This window comes from Hoplias malabaricus, chromosome 1 (genome assembly GCF_029633855.1).
Source record: "Hoplias malabaricus isolate fHopMal1 chromosome 1, fHopMal1.hap1, whole genome shotgun sequence".
Lineage (NCBI taxonomy): Eukaryota > Metazoa > Chordata > Actinopteri > Characiformes > Erythrinidae > Hoplias > Hoplias malabaricus.
In genome coordinates this window covers 28,944,430-28,963,715 of record NC_089800.1, presented here as the reverse complement: position 1 = coordinate 28,963,715, position 19,286 = coordinate 28,944,430, and the positions used below count along the sequence as shown (strand labels likewise).

The 19,286-nt window shown below is 41.0% G+C and overlaps 1 protein-coding gene across 6 annotated transcripts; it reads left to right on the top strand.

Annotated features, from left to right (window-relative positions):
* The first annotated feature begins 2,179 nt into the window (after positions 1 to 2,179).
* Positions 2,180 to 18,179, top strand: spsb4b (splA/ryanodine receptor domain and SOCS box containing 4b). 6 transcript variants are annotated; one of them, XM_066661387.1, is made up of 4 exons: positions 2,180 to 2,359; positions 10,470 to 10,535; positions 15,039 to 15,896; positions 17,121 to 18,179. In XM_066661387.1, the coding sequence occupies exons 3-4, from the start codon at positions 15,173 to 15,175 to the stop codon at positions 17,246 to 17,248; spliced, it is 852 nt and encodes a 283-aa protein (XP_066517484.1). In that variant the 5' UTR covers positions 2,180 to 2,359; positions 10,470 to 10,535; positions 15,039 to 15,172; the 3' UTR covers positions 17,249 to 18,179. The 6 variants fall into 6 exon arrangements, with proteins under 6 accessions (XP_066517484.1, XP_066517477.1, XP_066517517.1 ...); XM_066661380.1 differs by having other exon boundaries at positions 10,470 to 10,539; XM_066661395.1 differs by lacking the exon at positions 2,180 to 2,359 and adding an exon at positions 2,521 to 2,660 and having other exon boundaries at positions 10,470 to 10,539.
* The last annotated feature ends 1,107 nt before the right edge of the window (positions 18,180 to 19,286 follow it).

The window sequence follows — 19,286 nt, the reverse complement described above, 5'->3', positions numbered from 1 at the left end:
GCTTATGGCACTCAGTCCTCCTGAAGTTATAAGGAGCTTGGACTGCTTTTGGAATGGTGCCTAAGCAAGCAATCAGAGCAGAGCTCATTAACAATAAAGAGGCTGAATAATGATCATGTAAAAATGAATTAGGTCTGTTTTGGATTTATAAAACTACACAGCAGTGGGTAGATTTCAGGCAACCACCATTCTCAAGAAAACTATAGGGTACTGGCCCTTTAAGGTTACTTCAGCCTTGGATGCCGAGGGAAGAGAAAGCACTGTTTCCTCATTCCTGGCTGATTCCTGGAAATATATATCCAGCAACATTCCCAAGCTTCTCTAAACTAGATGTGGAAACATGGTGGTGAGGATTTAATGGAATGGCATTTGTTTTTGTCTTTGGTTCTAGATTACCTAGATGGTTCTAGGTTATACAAACTGTGTGTCCACCTTAAAGAGGACACCTTCCATACTTTTCCACAAGTGAACACAAATTTGGAGGCAGTATGTCTAGTTGTTTTACAATAAAACCACCAGGGGGCAGCATTACTAATTGAATTCACTTCCATTTGAACGCTTCCTCGTGTTATAATTCCCTGCTTCAGTCCAGGAGGGTCTGGCTGGACTGTGGTCCGTCTGCTCTAACAGACCTCAGTCTATCAAGTAAAGGGCAACTCCACCAATTTTTTAAAATGTCAACATAAATCATTAGATTATATGAACACAAGGTCATTTAAAATGGTTGCCATAGCATTAAATTGACCTCGTTTCTACACTCACTGTCCAATTAATCAACTCCACTTACTAGATGGGAGCACTTTGTAGTTCTACAGTTACGGACTGTAGTCCATCTGTGGCTCTGCATACTTTGTCACCCCCGTTTCACGCTGTTCTTCAATGGTCAGGACCCCCACAGAGCAGGTATGATTTGGGTGGTGTATCATTCTCAGCGCTGCAGTGTCGCTGACGTGGTGCTGGTGTGAGTGGATCAGACACAGCAGTGCTGCTGGAGTTTATTAACACTGTGTCCACTCACTGTCCAGCCTGTCCACACTCCTACCTCCTACCTGTGTCACTGCACAGTTTGTGATGGTTGTCATCTAGTCCTTCATCAGTGGACGCAGGACTCTGTCGGCTGGATGGTTTTGGTTAGTTGGCTCAGTCCAGCAGTGACACGTAGGGGTTTAAAACTCCAGCACTGCTGTGTCTGATCCACTCATACCAACACAACACACACTAGCATACCACCACCACATAGGAGTGGAGAATGTGTGTGCACCACCATACATATGAATCATACACTTATTAATCTTATTAATTAATCACTATATGGCCAAAGGGTTGCTCTTAAGTTAAGGTCAGTAAGGTGAGGTTCTGATGATGGGCGGTTAGCTCTGGATCCCAAACCCAACAACCACTCATAGCTGGAACCTCAACACTCTGGAGAACACAGGTCCACTGCTCCACTGCCCAGTGCTGGGGGGTGGGAGGTTATTTATTATTTACCCAGAAATCTACCCAAAAATTGTCACTGGGCATGATGAACCTAGGCTCATGTGCAGCTGCTCCAGAATGACTTAGCCAGTGCTCTTCTATGATGAGTGTACAAGCTGTATTCATTTTTAACTGAGGCTTTGCACATAGAGAATCATTAAGAGTAATTAGGGTACCCACTGTAATGAGATGCAGGCAACGCCCATAAATTAATTAATTATTAGCACCTTTAAGTATCCTTAGCCGTGGTGTTAAACCACATCTTCATCTAATTACATCAACTTTAGACAACGCGGCTTTAATTATGTTATCATTAAAACCCATTAATCACATTACTAGGCCACGCCTACGCTGATCAGATTACCACGTGATAATTACATTAACCCTAACCTCACCTGTGTGTTTATAGTTGATTACCCCCATGTACACACACACACACATTCTCTGGTCTTCTTCCTTCTCTCTTCGTTTATTCTCTCATTTTCTTTCCCTCTGTCTATTCTGTCTTTTATCTTTCTTTTTCTTTGTCTCCTTTCTCTTTATTTTCCTTTTCTCTCTCTCTCTCTCTCTCTCTCTCTCTCTCTCCCTCTCGCTCTCTTTCTCTCTCCAATCAGCGAAGCGTCAGTGGCGCGTGACTGACTCGTCATGACGTTATCAGCGAGGCAAAGCATCTCATTGGCTGACTCAGCTCCAATGGCCCCGCCCCGGATCACACTGAGCATACACACACACACAAACACTGAGATAAACAGTGCTGAAGAGGGTCTTTGTGTCATGTTTATAACTTATTAACTCCCTCTGCACGTTTATAAACGGGCCCGCGCTCGTCTTTGTGCTTTTGATTTGTTTGTGGAGGAAATGTTGGTGTCCTCGGGGCGACGAGGTGAGTGTGTGTACTACGTGTATGTGTTTGTGTACAGTGTGTGTGTGTCTGGGTGTTTGTTTTCGTGTGTGCTGTTTGGGGATTGTGTGTTTGTGTGTCTCTGTGTGTGAGTGAGTGTATAGTAAGCCACCTACTCTTGCGAGAGCCAAATGTCTAACTGTCCTTAGCAGGAGACAACAATATACGACGAAAACATTTTGTTGGTTCTCACTTGGAAATGTGTTGTGTTCCCCACAAACGAAACATCTTTTAAAAGAAAAACTAACAAGTCAGAACGCGCGCGCGTGTGTGTGTGAGAAAAGTAGGTATTTGTGTTTGTATATCTGGGTGCTTGGGTGTGTTCATGTTTATACTTGTTTTGTGTTTGTGTTTGTACTTTTCTACCTACTAATGCAGGGACCAAATATCCGGTTGTCTTAACAATGGCTGTTAAACATACAAGCATTTATTTGGTTCTCACTTGAAAATATATTGATTTCACCAAGCTCTAACAAATATATAACAAGCTCTTTGACAAATATATAACAAAACACTGTGTATGTAGTTCTGTGTTTATGATGGTGTTGTGTGTGTTTTTTTTTATTTTTTATAATTCTGTGTATACATATATAAAGGATCTTTGTTTTTCTTTCAGTTATCATTTGATAAACAAAACATGTGCGCACGTGCAGTACTTGTCTTCATAGAGGTAATTAGACCACTCTATAATTGCCCTTTGGGTGATAGGACATGGGACTTTGTACACATTTTCGTGTGTGTGTGTGTGTGTGTGTGTGTGTGTGTGTGTGTGCGTGCTTACACCGATTCCCACAAATCTGCACACTTTGGCATCATGGTCTGTGTTCTGTAAACGGCTGAAAACCTATGGTGATTAGATTGATCAGATCAGCTCTGGGTGCTGCAGAGGTTCCAGGATGAAGTGAAGTGCATTGACACTTATCTCGGGCGAAGTTCACGTGAGGTCGCCAGCACATTGTGCCTTTGTCGGTGTAGGTGTGTCTGTGTATATTTTATATGTCAAAACACCACAAATATCAAATTCCACAGTAGCGTTCTCCCCGTCTAAACAGCCTTATTCAGCACCTGTTCCTTTAAATGATAATGAGCCGCTCTCTGTTCGCCCTTACTCAAGCGCACAAGAGTGAGGAACTTGGAGCAGAAGGTCTGGTTTTTAGCCGTTTTCGCTCAGTTCTTTTTCTTCTCAATTCTCGTTTTGTTATATCTCCGTGCGTGTTTTGTCTGTTTTGCTGTGTTTAACCTCGGCTTTGAGCTCTCACATTAACATGGCTCAGAGCTGCGATTGGACAGACTCTAAAAATGGGACAGAGCTGTTTTAAAGTCTCTAAACTTGAGGTTTTATTAAAACAGTATTAGAATGGCTTGACTTATCCCATGTTTTCTAAACCTGTGGTCTTGTGTCACAGTGTGAGGGTTTGTAGGCTCAAGGTTCCCAAATAAATGTACACATGCATAGAACAAGGGGTCTTTTTTTTTCTTAGTATGTCCATTTTAGTCTAAAAAGAAACATTTATAAGGCTGTCTCATTGGTATGTGCTCTGAATAGTTTTGGTGTTCATGTCGCTAAACTAACTTAAATCCGAAACGTTTTAAGATTACTCCCACTTTTATTTGGTTGATTCCATTTATCTCACTTTGTAACAGCAACATGTGGTCGCCCCTCCTGACCCCCCACACAGCACAGAGGATGAATACATTTGTATGATTAAGTTAAAATTACTTTACTCTTTAGCCTCCACAAATGCCTTTTCATTAATCACTTCATTTCACTTATCCCTATGCATGTGTAGAACAGCTCAGATGTGGAAAGATAAACCTCCCTTTAAAAAGTTCGGTGTACACAATGGATGCACCTAAAGGTAGCTGATTTACTAACTCTAACTTTTGGAAATCTAGTGGTTTGATACTGGATTTGTTAGAAACAAACTTCACCCTGAGATAAGAGTCAGTACAGTTCATCCTGAATCCTCTACAGCACGCACGACTGATTTGATCAATCTGATTACCAGACTCAAAGGGGCACTGTTAGATGAAACGACTCCCTTTACAAAGAACTCCTCTAGCTCACACTTTACACCCCTCTTGCTGACTCCTAGTGTTGGGCATGTTGATGAACAGACTGAGGTTCCTTCCAAATGCAGTGACCCCCAGCTGTGGCACGGTCATTGTAAAGCAACGTTTTAACAGTTTTATAATAGAAACAAAGCTTTGTTCACACTGCACACTTACTTATTTATTTAAAGCAGACTATACATAAATGTTGGTCAGAACAGATCAATTCCCATAGCATAAGTGTTATTTTATTATTTAAACACATTACCGTATTAACTGTAAATTAGCATATTTTTTTAGCTGCATCTAACAATCTGTTTAGGTTTATCTATTGATTATTGACTATTTGAGTAATGAGACACTCCAGTCTGTCTGTGGTACACATTTAGTGGTCAAAATGCAACACTGTCAGCTGCATATTATTGTATTTTTATTATCTTCCTTTGCATGCACATTAACTTTGTCACCCTTCTTTTGTTTGATTTTCCATATTTATCAAAAACCTACACACCCAAACACACACAGTATATATACCGGCCTTTGTCTGTATTCTATGAACTCCCTGTTAAAGTATTTGCATATGATCGTTACATGTTGTAGTGGTACCTTGTTCTACCCTCCGTCATGCAAATTAGGGGTGTGTATGGTGTAAAACTTGTTTTTAATTATTTATGTATTTATTATTATTATGTTTTGTTGTAGTGACTCCCCACAACATACAACATTACATTTTAAAGTGAAGACATTGAGGTAGACTTGTTTAAACTGGTACTACTTATGAAGGAAGGAAGTCTCCTCAAAATGAATGGAAGTCTATAGTATGTCCCATAATTAAAAAAAAAAATCATTTATAAAAAAAAAAAAAAAAAAAAAAAAAAAAAACCTGGTCAAGTGCCACACACGTTTTTGTTAATAATGGAGGTCTCTACTTCCGAAGTCATGAACTGGCCCCAACATTTTTCACTGGATTTTGAAATCTCATACCACTGCCTTGTACAACTTTATAATAATCTGCATATTAAGGCTTTAAAGGACCCATAACTTACATTTTAATAACTTCATGTGGGTTTATTCATTGTTTCCTATCCGTTTTGTGGTTGTACCATGTACAAAATATGTCTTATATATAAATATTATATACATAATTCTCTGATATAATCCGATTGTCCAAAATATTTATCAATAAATCTCCTTTTTAATGTAATTTGGACTGGCACTGATCTTGAGGCACATCAGTGACAGCAGTGCCCTTACCAATAGCAATATTTGAAAATGTATATATTTACTCTTGTTAAAGTAATTGAATACATTTACCCACTCAGTGGTACTTTGAGTAAAAGTTATAATACTTTTTAAAACACTTACGTGAGTTTTCCTAATTTAGTATCTTTTACATCACTGCTTTAATAATTAGCTACAAAGCCCCTAAACTTGGCTTGTAACCCACTCTTTGGCTCAAACATCATTTGTAGTTGAATCACTGTTCTTTATTGAACTGTGACACATTCTTTCCGAATCTTGATGGAATCTTGCTTTATCTATATTTTTAAGTTTTAAAAATGTTCATGGTTCTACATATTGAACGCTTTTATTTGAAAAGTGTGGCTGATTGTTTCCCTTGATCCAACCATGTAATGGCTATTTTATTTGGCTTGTCATGCTTTATCATGAATCAAATCTTGTCTTTTTCATCTCTCATGCCTCATGCTTTGGCTTTGGCTTTTGGCTTTTGCCCTGTCCACCAGAATAACGAGAAGTGAAAGTTGTGGTCTGCTGTTTACTGTTTCTGTAGCTGAGAGCTATTTTTATGGGAGTTTGTAGCACTTTTGTGTTCCTGAAAGCCACGACAGAGCTTTTAAATACACTTCAAACACCACCAAGGCTCAGATATTCTTTGCTTGTTTCTTTTACTCCATTTGGAGTCATTATAAACTCTGGCTCAACACACATTATATACATACGTACATTCACCGGAATGTGTGTGTGTGTGTATATATTCATGCAGTCCTCCTGTTAAAAAATTTACATAGGTCTGTAGGCTGTTAGAGTTGTGCTTTATTTTGTCGTGTAAAGTTATTCTGCTGGGACCTGGTCTATTCAACTTCTCACAAGCCCAAAATCATGAGGAAAGGGACATTTGTGTTAGTATCGGGGGCTTTTGTACCTTCAAAACTGTAAATACAGGTTAAAGGAAAATGATCAGAACTTTCAGTGTGAGTCAGTGCACCAGGGCAATTTGGAGTATTTGTTACATTCATCTGGAAATGCTGACATTGCAATTGGCTGTTGGCATTTTCAAATGGTGTCTCCTGACCACGATGTGAAGGTTTGAGTGCTAGTCATTAACCACTGATGCTTACACTACAATAGAAGTCTGTTATTGGTTACAAGAACAATAGCTGTAATTTGGTGAACAACCTTAACACAGGTTTCCCCCAGACCCTAAACACTCTGGACTTGTCCCAAATTGTGTTTTCAAGAAAATGCTTCTGTCCCAAATATTATCTCCCAAAGCACACACCGTGTCTGAAACCGTGTCGAGTTGTTCAGTAATCTCTTATAGTCTTGTATATGGGACAAGTTTCCAAGACTGTACTACTTTATCTATAAAAAGTGTGTCATGTACACAGGGCTGAACGGCATTTGAAGCTTGAACTTAAGTCAATAGATAAGTGCCATGCATGGGTCAACAACCCTGGCGCTGGAGATCTACTTTCCTGCCAAATTTAGTTCTCTCCTCCATCTAATATGCCATCCTTGCTTAGCACGGGGACATCCAATCCAACTGATCCAAACTTCCAAATCCAAAAGAAGCTGAAGAATCTGTAGCGTGTGGATGGAAGTAGACTCCAGACGAAGGTTACTTTTCAGCATCTCATTTTACTCAGATTTCACCCTGACGCAACACTAGCAGCTGAGGGAAGTAAACACCGGTAGTGTGCAGTGGGATGTGACGTAGTCAATTTCTAACTAGGGTCTCAAGCATCGGCCTCATGAGGACAGATGTTGGTGCATACACTGCCGACTTAAACAGCTGTCTAAGGCAGCTTACTAGTCCGGACAGATGACCTCTGTCCCACAGAAACGAGATAAATCAGGACACTCGTGGATGTAAGGAGCACTTCGTAAGCGTTCGCTTGGGCTAAACCACGAGTGGATTTCAGGACGGGCCCTACCTCGCCCTCATCCCGAGCAGATGGGCTTGGGTCGTGAAGGTCAAGAAGATCACATGACCATGTCCAGTTTGAGACCGGGAAGCAGGAAGTGGCCCTTTTGAAGTCCAGGTTCTTTCCTCTTCACTCTCACTTCTTCCCTTTCCAGTCTCCCTCGTCTGTTTATGGTGTCTCATCGGCATGCAAAGAGATGTACCCAACACTGGGGTCATCAGCGGGATGATGGAAACACACACACACACACAGCGGAGGACTTTCCTCCAGCCCTCTGATAGTGACTACACTCTGAACTCTTGTTGTTGACTTTGCAGTGAAGTCCTGAGTTCGTGAACTCCTGTTATAACAAAGATGCACAGTTCTAACTGACAGTGTGTCATAGAATATCATCTCTGTAGACAGAGATGTGCTTTTGTTAATACAAAATATCATGACTCAACACATTTGAAGGAGAATGCTAATTGCATTGTGTGTTGCACCTGTGAACTGATATTTCCCGAGAGTAGTGTCAAAGCTTAGATAGTTTCATTGATGTTGGTAGGTGTGTGTGAAACTGTCAATAGGGGTGTGTGTGGTGCCCCGTCCACAGGTGTGTTTCTTTGCTTTGTCTCCTCTCTACCTAACAGCTGTGGCGTGGTTAGGGGACTGCTGTGGATGGGCTGCTGTTGTAAATCCTGGTGGATGCTGTACGTTGTTGGTGTTTTGAGGCAACTCCTTAGTGCCCCAAAGTGCTTTGGGCATCTAGAAAAGTGCTGTAGACGTTGAAGGTTTAAGCATTTCTGGCTTAGGCTACTTAAGAGCTGTTTAAAAAGAGGAGCACTCTGCTTTATTAAAGGTATACATGCATGTGCATTTAGGTTTGTTCCTATAGAGACAGGATTTACACCTGCATTTCTATGAAATGGAACTAAGCAGTGAATTTTTTTTTCTTCCCCCTCTTCCTTTCCCCCCCCTTCCCTCCTTAATCCTCTGTGTCTGAGCAGCTGTGGATGGATTAAAGACTTTGAGGATCTCTTTTAATGACTCAGCAGTTTAAACATGGTCTCAGCGCTACCACAAGTAGAAGTTTTGGACTTTCTGTCGAATGATGGATGATAAACTGTTGTGTGAAAGTTTGGGATCTGAGTTCATAATATTATTTATTAAGAAAATTAATAAAAATGTGAACATGTCCTCTACCAAGAACTACTGTCTGTCATGTGATGTGACATATCTGTGCAGTTTGCCTTCTCTAAAAACATTAAGCTGCCCGGTGGCTTTGCTTAACAACAGTTTGAAAAGAATCGGTGGCTTGGCGTCACTGATGGGTGGCAGTGAAAACCAATATCAAACGGATGAATGATAGTTTTATGAGCATCGTCCTGTGTTGTTTCTGACCACATAATTTAACATCTTCTCGGCCCATACTCCATATGTTGCTGCAGCTGCTTCTATAGGCTGCGTCCTCATTCAGATCCACTGAACTGGACGGGTTTCTGACACTGCAGTCGTCCCCAGAGTCCAGCAGCTCGCAGAGGCTCAGGGTCAGTTTCACTTACTGCTTTTGTCAGCTATTGTTAGTACCGGCTCTCAGGTATGAATAATTTAGAGCTGGGTGGTGCAAAACACACACACACAGGTTTCCTCCGGGTGCTCTGGTTTCCTCCCACAGTCCAAAAACGCACGTTGGTAGGTGGATTGGCGACCATAGGTGTGAGTGAATGTGTTTGACACCCTGTGAAGGACTGTTGCCCCCCTTCAGGGCGTGTTCCTGCCTTGTGCCCAATGATTCCGGGTTGGCTCCGGATCCACCTCGACCCTGAACTGGATACGCGGTTAGAGATAATGAATGAATGAATGTATGTTCACTCTGATCAGTTTTTCTCTATTCTCATTTTTTGTTATTACACAGTGCTCTTATTCCTCCACACATTGTCTACTTTGCTGTGTTTAACCTCCATCTTTGCGCTCTCACATAAACAAGGGGACGCCCTGTGATTTATGTAATTTTCCATTTAATTGCCGTTTTAACACACTGTTTATGATTAATCTTTATGTAGGACAGAAGACTAATGGTCCTGTTGGAGAGACACACTGATATGAATAATGTAGCACTGCACATAGCAGATGGAGTATGTGGTGTAAGGCTGTAGCAACTGGCTGTGTCTCTGTAACTGATGGGTTTGTGTGTGTATGTGTGTGTGTCTTTTGAAACAGATGGGAGATGTGAAAGGGCGAAAGGGGGTGGTCAGTGGGGTTATATAGAGCTGCATCAGTTCGTGAGATGGTCAGTAGACCTCAGAAGCTACTTGGTAAATAATCAATTTTTTTTTCTTTTACACTGAAAGGCTTTGTGGAAGCCATAGACGTAGTGGATATTGAGATCTCACTTGTGAGAGCCTTTAAGGCATAGGAGCTGGATTAAATTTACTTAGAGGTTATATGACTTAATGATGCGGTACAGCTGTACAGTGAAATCGCCTTTGCTCTTAACCATCTGTGGCAGTACACACACACACACACACACACACACACACTCAATTGTGAACTGGCCTGTAATGAACTGGTGCTCTGTCCAGGCTGACAGTAAAAGGTACACAATGTAAACGTACGACAAATGTACCTGTACAGTTTTCCTGTCAGTTAAGCCTGGATCCTTCATAGCTATTAAACAGGGCCTGGTCGTGTGTTGTTGTTACTGAGAGTGTCCTGTGTGTGTAATACTCGCATTTTCAGAGCAGTATATCATTTTTTAGGGGGATATTTTGGCATTTGGTTCAGAGGGTGTGGGGGGGTCGCTGTTAAAAAATTAAATTCCTGAAGTAGTCAAGCCAAAGAGCCTCAAACAGGCAAAGCAGTGTTTAAAATGCCTCTTCTCTTTCTCTCCACAGGAACCTGAAGCCAGCACAGTGTCTTAACTTTCAAATGGAAATTCATCTTCAATCTGTTATGGTCTGGTAGGTGAGTGCCTTCACTAAATCAACTGAATTAAATGTAATCAGACATGGATAAATTACTTTCGATAGAACATTTCCACTGTTTATATCCTCTTTAGGATTCAAAATGCCAGAATATGTAAAGGGAAAAAAAAATGCTAAGTCTCTTAAGCTGGACTTCTACATAGCCTCCAAGATCCAGATTTTGATGGGATTCAGTAAAATTGACCACAAAAAAGATACAGTCAGAATGGTGCTGCAATAAAAAAACAGCAGCGGTATTGTTACTTTAGAATAATTTGACTCAGATTAAAGTAAAAAAAGTAATTGAGTAGTCACTCAATTACTTGTGTAAAAACTATTCAAGTACTGAGTAACTGCTGAGTAACATCTTTGTTTAAGAACCAGGACGTCAAATAATACACCTGAATGCACAGCAATATAAAACAGCAGTGAACAAATTCAGAGCCGGAGAATATCTCTTAACAACTAAAACAATAATAAATGAAATCTTTACAAAGTAACAAATAAAATCCAGCCACAGTAAGTTAATAACAAAACAATGGGCTCAATAAGCAGAGATTACATTGTCTCTGCCATTGTACTTTGTTTTCAGTGAGGATTTGTGTGGTCATGTGACGGCTTGGCCCTGTTTGATTGGTGAAACTGAGTCAAATGTTGCTTGTGGGTACATTTGATTGGTGAGACGAAGTCATGTGACAGAGGCTCTGTTGGAAGGCTCGATAAAACAAAGAGATCGTGCATTGGGCGGATCAATAAAAATAAGTAGTGAGTAGTGAGCTGAATGTAACTCAATGAGTAAAAGTACTGCTTCTTTACAAATATACTCAAGTAAAAGCAAAAAGTATACTGCAGTAAAACTACTCTTATAAGTAAAATTAATCCAAACAGTTACTCAAGTACATGTAACAGAGTAAATGTAATGCGTCACTACACGCCTCTGAAAATGGGCACAGGGGGATAATATTATATGCTCATTATGAAGATCTCATTTAAAAGCTGCTGATGTTGTGTTCAAATGTTGCCACTGATTTGAAACTTTAAAGCAAGATAAACTAGACTATAATCAAGCTTGTGTAAGATAAATATCAGATGGTCTGAATTGTCTGGTAACAGGGGAGCATAGTATACAGAAGTAGGTAGGAAGGGAATGAATTGTGGAAGTCTACAGCAGTGGTGTGTGTGTGTGTGATGAAGTCTGGAACAGAAGGAAGGTTCTTCTCTTTGCAGGAAAAGGGGGGAAAAAGTTCTCAAGTTCTCAAAAAAGTACTCATTTTTGTAAACAGCTTTTTATCATCCTTGTGTGTTTTTCAGCAGGAACATAAGGCACTGAGAGTACGAGAACACTGTCTTCTTTTCGTGTGTGTGTGACGGGTGGTAGGGTGTGTGTGTGGTGAGAAACTCCCTGTATACTGAGCACTAAACAGTGTCACTGTGACCTATTGGCTGGTCTCCATTCAAGTTGCCACATCCATGTGTGTGGAGCTGTACAACAAATCATCATTTGTTGTTACATAAAATGTAACTTGAGTTTAAATAGAAATAATAAACTACTGATTCTTAAATAAGAATAATGTATGTCACTACTTTGGTCCAAATAATGTTTTCACAGACTTGTATTTTATGGCTTATGCTGATTCTGAATTATTTCCATTTTTATTTATATACTTTTTTTACCCACTTTGTGGTGAATTTTCTCTCCAATTCTTGTTGGTCTACAATTCAGCCTTTCCATTGAGGCCCTCCTTGATTTCCCACAGTGCCACCACAAGGCTCAGGAGGCATGAGGTGACCACAGCCCACCTCTGAGACACGAGGCCAGCCAAACTTTATATGGCTAATATTTGGCTAATATAAAAATTGCATCAATGAATGCAAACTTCCCAGATCTATCACATCAGCTGACGGATGGTCACTGATGGGGGAGGGAGAGTGAGACCATTTTCAATGTTAGCTAATAGTACTAGTGATGTGCCAGGGTGTTTACAATGCAAGTATTATTATTATTGGTCCTGTATAATTAACATAGTGTATATTGTATTGGGCGGCACGGTGGTGCAGCAGGTAGTGTCGCAGTCACACAGCTCCAGGGACCTGGAGGTTGTGGGTTCGAGTCCCACTCCGGGTGATTGTGAGGAGTTGGTGTGTTCTCCCTGTGTCCGCGTGGGTTTCCTCCCACAGTCCAAAAACACACGTTGGTAGGTGGATTGGTGACTCAAGTGTCCGTAGGTGTAAGTGTGTATTGCCCTGTGAAGGACTGGCGCCCCCTCCAGGGTGTATTCCCGCCTTGCGCCCAATGATTCCAGGTTAGCTCTGGACCCACCGCGACCCTGAACTGGATAAGGGTTACAGATAATGAATGAATATTGTATTGTCTCATGGAATGTCCATTCTCCGCCCTTCCGTTTGGAATTGTGATCTGATAATTCCAATGGGTAATTTCTACAGTCCTACCTCATGCAAATTGTATTTATTTATATGTTAATGTGGGTATATATTCTGATTCATGAAACCTTGCTTATAGGCTTTTTTTTACGTTTGGGTTCAGGACAGACTTTGTAGTAATTGATTAATTCTGTATTCCCCTTGAGGATATCCATTCCACTTTCTGATTATTGTAGACCCCATATTGATCGATTGGTGCATCCTTCAAGATCAGTCATAATATAATACTTATAATTATTTAATAATGAATTTAAATAATATAAATTCTGTTTGTTTGCTTCACTTTTGGCTACACCTGTAAGGGGTCACAGCAGTTGATCAACCCCTCCCCTCACCCCGGCTGGCATTTTGGTACCGCCCAGTGTACACGGCACAGGGTTTAGGTCAGATGCACTTCGTGTTGCAAACCTCTCATTTTACCTGAGCTTGGGACTGGCACAGGGGATGCACACTAAACTGCGCACACAGTGAATGGAGACAAGGCTCAGGCTCCCACAATCCTAGAGCTGGAGGTGCAGGAATGACACAACACTGCCACAGCTGCCTGTATACTGTTGAAATAGTCTCAATATTATGTTAATATTATATTCAAAACCACAGTGGGCTGTTTGTGTTTATATACTGGAATCTTCCTCTGCTTCCCCTTTCATTGTGTGTTATCTTGAAACTAGAACCTGTTTCTATGGATATGATTTAAGATTCTGTTACTGGAACAAAGGCACAGAAATGGAAGTGAAAATTTGTAGACGTTTCAAAAGAAAAAAAGTGTGTATGTGTGTATAAAATGACTTAATGATGTGTATTTGAAATGAAATAATCTTTATAATATTATTAATCCCTCCTTTTAATTAACCAAGACAACCTTGGTAAAGATTATTTAATTTTAAAGGGGATACTCAGAGCTCACCATGCTCAGTGCTAAGCCTTGGCTAGAGAGCTGTAAAGCCACTTGGTTCTGGGCAGTGGACATGTGGAACTGACTTCTCTGGATTGATCCAGTGTCTTCGGAATGACTTGGAGTGGAGTTTGTGATCCAGAGCTAAGTTTTCAACATCCGTACCTGCCTTTGCTAATGTTCTCCTGGATGAACGGCATCAAATTCTCAAAGAAATGTTACAACATGTTGTGTAGAGCCTCCCCCAGATAAGTACAGACTGTTACTGCAGCAAGATGGGGGTGGTAACTCCCTGTTTAATGAAGAAATGTTGTATATTTATGGCTGCGTAGCATGAATGGCATTATTTCATTAAGGTTTACAGATGGAAGCATGTCATACAAACCACACAATCAATGTGATTTAAAGTTATTTAACAATTACACAATCTGAAGTAAGGGTGATTGATTTAGGGATTTGGTTTGATGCCAAAATGGCTATAAACTTCCAGTATGTGTTAGCAACATTAGCTTTGGGGAAAGTGGGGAAACCTGTACTTAATTCCTTTAGTCAAACGCTCAGATATTCCTCTCTTCTATATTCCTCAGTTTTACACCTAGGTTATATTTTTCACTCCTTCCCGAAGAGCGGTATGTGCTAACAGCTTCAAAAGATTTTCTGACGTTCATCTTCCTCACATTGCGTTTGTGGAGTGTTTTCGCTTCGACAGGGAGAATAATGAATGAGGTTTATTTCTGAGTTGCGTAATACTTTGTGTTTGCCTCTGAAGTGTGTGTGTGTGTTTTTCGGATATTTGTGGTTTGAGGTTTTGCAACAGAAGCAGCTGTTTTTGGGATGTTGAGTCAGACTGGTTTCAAACGATTGGAGGAAAAATGTGGTCATCAGGTTGGATTTGTGGGAAATCTGCTGCACTTCATAGTGAAAGGCAGTCAGAGCAGACACACAGCATGGATTTGAGCCTTTGAGATTCATTTTCATACCCTGCACTGCCTGGGTGTTTGGTTTTGTGAGCTTTCTAATTTTTTTTAACACTAAATAAACATTTTAGTAAATTTGCCACAATTCCATTTTTTAAAAATGTATTTATTTCAATTGAGCCCTACTTAAAAGCTGTTTGAAAATATGCTAGCTTAATCTCTCTCTCTCTTTCCCTCTCTCTCCAGACCTTCACATCGTGCCCCTTTTCCACGTCCCCATGACACGGATTTCTTGTTCCTGATCCCGCCCCGCACCCGTGTTAAGCCCTGACCATGAGTTAACTGCAGTGTTGGTGTGTGATGGGCGTGGCTATGCTGTGATGGGGCAGAGACTTTCTGCGGTTGTGAAATCGGCGGCCGAGGAGGAGCATGGCGGGCCAGGGGTCTCTCTGTCTCTGAGGCCATTGTGCCTTCCTCTTACGGGCTGCGGACGTCCGGCCTCCCCGCGGCTCGAGCTACTGCTGGATATGCCTCCAGTGGGAAGGGAGAGTCAGCTCCAGCATGCGTGGAACCCTAACGACCGCTCGCTTAATTTATTCATCAAAGATGATGACAAGCTGACCTTCCATCGCCACCCGGTGGCTCAGAGTACCGACTGCGCTCGAGGAAAGGTGGGATATACCCGCGGCCTTCACGCCTGGACCATCCGCTGGCCTGTCCGCCAGAGAGGCACACACGCGATCATAGGAGTCGCGACATCTCTAGCCCCGCTGCACACAGTAGGCTACACTGCACTAATCGGAAGTGATGCCGAATCCTGGGGCTGGGACTTGGGGCGGGGAAAACTTTACCACGACAGGAAAAGCCAAACCGGACCACCGCCTTCATATCCCCAGAGAGAGGAGGATGACGATGATGTGTTTTCAGTGCCTGAGGAGGTGCTAGTGGTGCTGGACATGGACGAAGGGACGCTGGGTTTCTGTGCAGATGGACGTTTTCTGGGTGTGGCATTTCGTGGGCTGAAAGAGAAGACGTTGTATCCTGTTGTCAGCGCTGTGTGGGGTCACTGTGAGGTCACCATGACGTACGTCAATGGACTGGACCGTAAGTTTGGAGCAGATGTTTGGCGCGTGGCAGATTTGTGCAGTAACTCCAAATGAATTGATTTATCCAAGACGTATTTGGTTTACTGCTTTCGTTTTAGGCCCAGGTCATGCTCCATTTGTGTGCGAGCATTTTCCTGTGTAGAATTCCATACATTTCACTACAACAGGTGAATTTCACATCCACAAATCCAGGCGAATACATTTCAAATGAGAACTTCAGCATTGAATTCCACTTGGGTGAATTTTGACACTCGTTCCCCAACCAATACCACCACGTGACCTCTGACTCACTCTCTACTGTCTCTGCTCGGTCTGATCCAACGTAAATGATGCTCTAATGGTTGTGGTTTCAAAACAGGAGATTTGAATTGAGATTTTTAAATTTTACAAGATACAACACAATCAAGAGCTAATACCTAATTTTACTGCTACAATATTTATCAACTGCCGAGCCACAGCCACGCTAAAAGCAAAAACCCAGTGTGACCAGAGCTTTAGTACTGCAGATATTACACTAATACAGCAAGCAAGCAAAAGGAGCTTATACTGTAGGCTGTCAATTAGCATGCTAATTAGTATGCTAAAAGCAGGTATTAGTATGCTAATTGCATCTTTAAATCACAGACTCGCCTCAAACCCTGTTGATTGACCTTGAATAAACTTCCTTACACTTAAATGACATACTACCGTTTATAAACATAGAACAGAGCTTCCAGAATGGCTGATATTATATCTGCAACATATTACAGCAGGCTAATTTTAATACAAGGGCGGCACGGTGGGACCTGGAGGTTGTGGGTTCGATTCACGCTCCGGGTCCTCCCACAGTCCAAAAACACACGTTGGTAGGTGGATTGGTGACTCAAAAAGTGTCTGTAGATGTGAGTGAATGTGTGAGTGTGTGTGTGATGCCCTGTGAAGGACTGGTGCCCCCTCCAGGGTGTATTCCTGCCTTGTGCCCAATGATTCCAGGTAGGCTCTGGACCCACCGCGACCCTGAACTGGATAAACGGTTACAGATAATGAATGAATTAATAATTTTAATACCTGAATATTCCCTTTTTATAAGTGCACTTCAGAACTGAAATAAAACACAAGAAAACCAAGAATTTGAACACTTAGAAAGGTTTTAAGGGCAGTAAGCTGATGCTGATAATGTAGCTTTAGCAGCTGTGTATACCTTTTTATTATTGCTAATGTAAGTTTTGTGGTTCTTCTGCAGCTGAGCCTCTGCCGCTGATGGAGTTGTGCAGGAGAGCGGCTCGACAGGCTCTGGGTCGCCATCGTATCCATCACATCCAGTCTCTTCCTCTACCGCAGACTCTGAAAAACTATCTACAATATCAGTGACGGACTCGCCGCAGCAAACCCAAAACTACCTTCAGCACCAGTGACCTCAATCTTCAGCAGGAAAATCCTGCACCACCAGCCTGGAGGATATCTGCCTGCAGACGCGATGTTCAGACTGTCCTGGACACTAGCTGCCTGGCTCTTCAAGCCTGGATTCGCTGGAGAATCTTCGTGTTTTTGAGTGGTTGTTTATAACGTGTGTTTTTATTCATCCCCCAAAGAGCACAGCAGACAGTGGCTTTCTCTTTGGGATATGGACACTCCGTGTGCAGTAAAGATAAATGGATGCTTGTCTTCCAAAATGATCATAAAACTACAGTGCAAAATCGTGCATCTCCAAAATGATATCTTAAGAAGTAAATATAGTTATTAATTTTTGAAGTTAATTGGACAGTATTATTTTTGCAGCAGTTTTGGACCATTTTTATCGGTCCATTCATCACGGAGATCCAAGGTTTTGTTCTGGCAGCAGTGATATATTTAAAGGAACAGTTCAATCTCAGTCGATAATGTCACTGGCATGATGTCAATCAATTAATCGGCGGATGCAACTTCTTCATATCATCAGTCTCATTAACCTATTTGAGCCTTTCCTTTAATTATAATTCCACTCCTTTATAACCTGTAACTACAGTGTCCAAGGACTTCTATTACCCTTCAAAGGGTGGGATGTTTTACTGGACGTGTCTGAGGGTGATCCTTGTGCCTATGACACTTGACCGCTAATTGTGTTCCTCCAAATGCAGAAATGAAGGTGGTTGAGTTTTACAGATTGATGTGTATGGTTTTATAGGATTTTAACTTTTTTTGGGAGAGAGATGTGCCTGTTTTCAGCTCTCGGGGTCCGGAAGTAACACTGTTCCTACAAAGTCCAGGGACGGCAGACACAGCATTTCTGCCATGAGTTTCTTTATAAATGTGAATAAAAAAAATGCACAAAAACAGTCTGCGTTGGGATTTTTATTTATTTATTTTTTTTAAATTACTGATCTACTGCAGTTTAAGAATAAAGGGGCTATATCCTAGAGTTTCAATCCCTGAAATCCACTAAATGTGTCATATTAAAGGCTCATTTATTTTAATTGAGCATAAATGATCCTTTATTTGGATAATTTTCCAAAATTGTTTTCCTCTTAAAAGTAAACAGGTGGGGTTTTATTTATGGCCATTAGGCTTCTGATTATACACCAATCACTTCCGTGTGAAGGGGCGGAGATAACCTGCTGTAGGTGAATATGTAGAGTAAGACGGTTCAAAACTATTTCCATTCAACATCAAAATTTAGTATTAAATAAATGTGAGGGGGAAATAATTTATGGGTATTCGCTTACTTAATTAAATTAATGTTTGCTTAATTTCACAAAGGAGACTTCCTTTATTAATAGGTAACAAAATTAATAAAATAAATGAATAAAAATGTGTATTTGCTTTACAGCTTTGCATCTTTCCCTCACGGCAATTTCCCTCACTAACAATGATCACTCCACTTTAAACTGAGAAATCCTTCATTAAATAGTTAATAGAGTAAATAGAGTTTTATGTAAGGTCTGGGTATTTTAAGAATTGTCCAATAACAATGCTCTTCACCTTTTTTCCTTTCGGAGAAACTTGACATGTGGCTTAAGTTATATGGCTAATTTAAGCCCTGACTTTTCAGTGTGGAATGCATCCCTGGACTTGTCCTTCATTGTTCATTTGAATGTTTTCCTGCTCCAACACAAAGCATTTTAAATATCCTGTATGTTCGAACAGGAAAAACAACAAGGACACTATACCGTAGTACAGTTTCGTTGTCTTTGATGTATATGTGAACGTGCAAATGGACAAAACAAGACACACTGTCTGTCTAACCCTTAGGCCACACCCATGTGGTATAAAGTTAAACTTTATAGGCGTTTTCACTCATTCATTACATTAAAAATGCTACAGAAATACTATAATGGTACATATAGCGATACAGATTTTACAACGAAGGGGCGAGTCAATATATTGAATTGACAGTCAAGTATCCGTGTATAAAATCATATTAAACTATTTT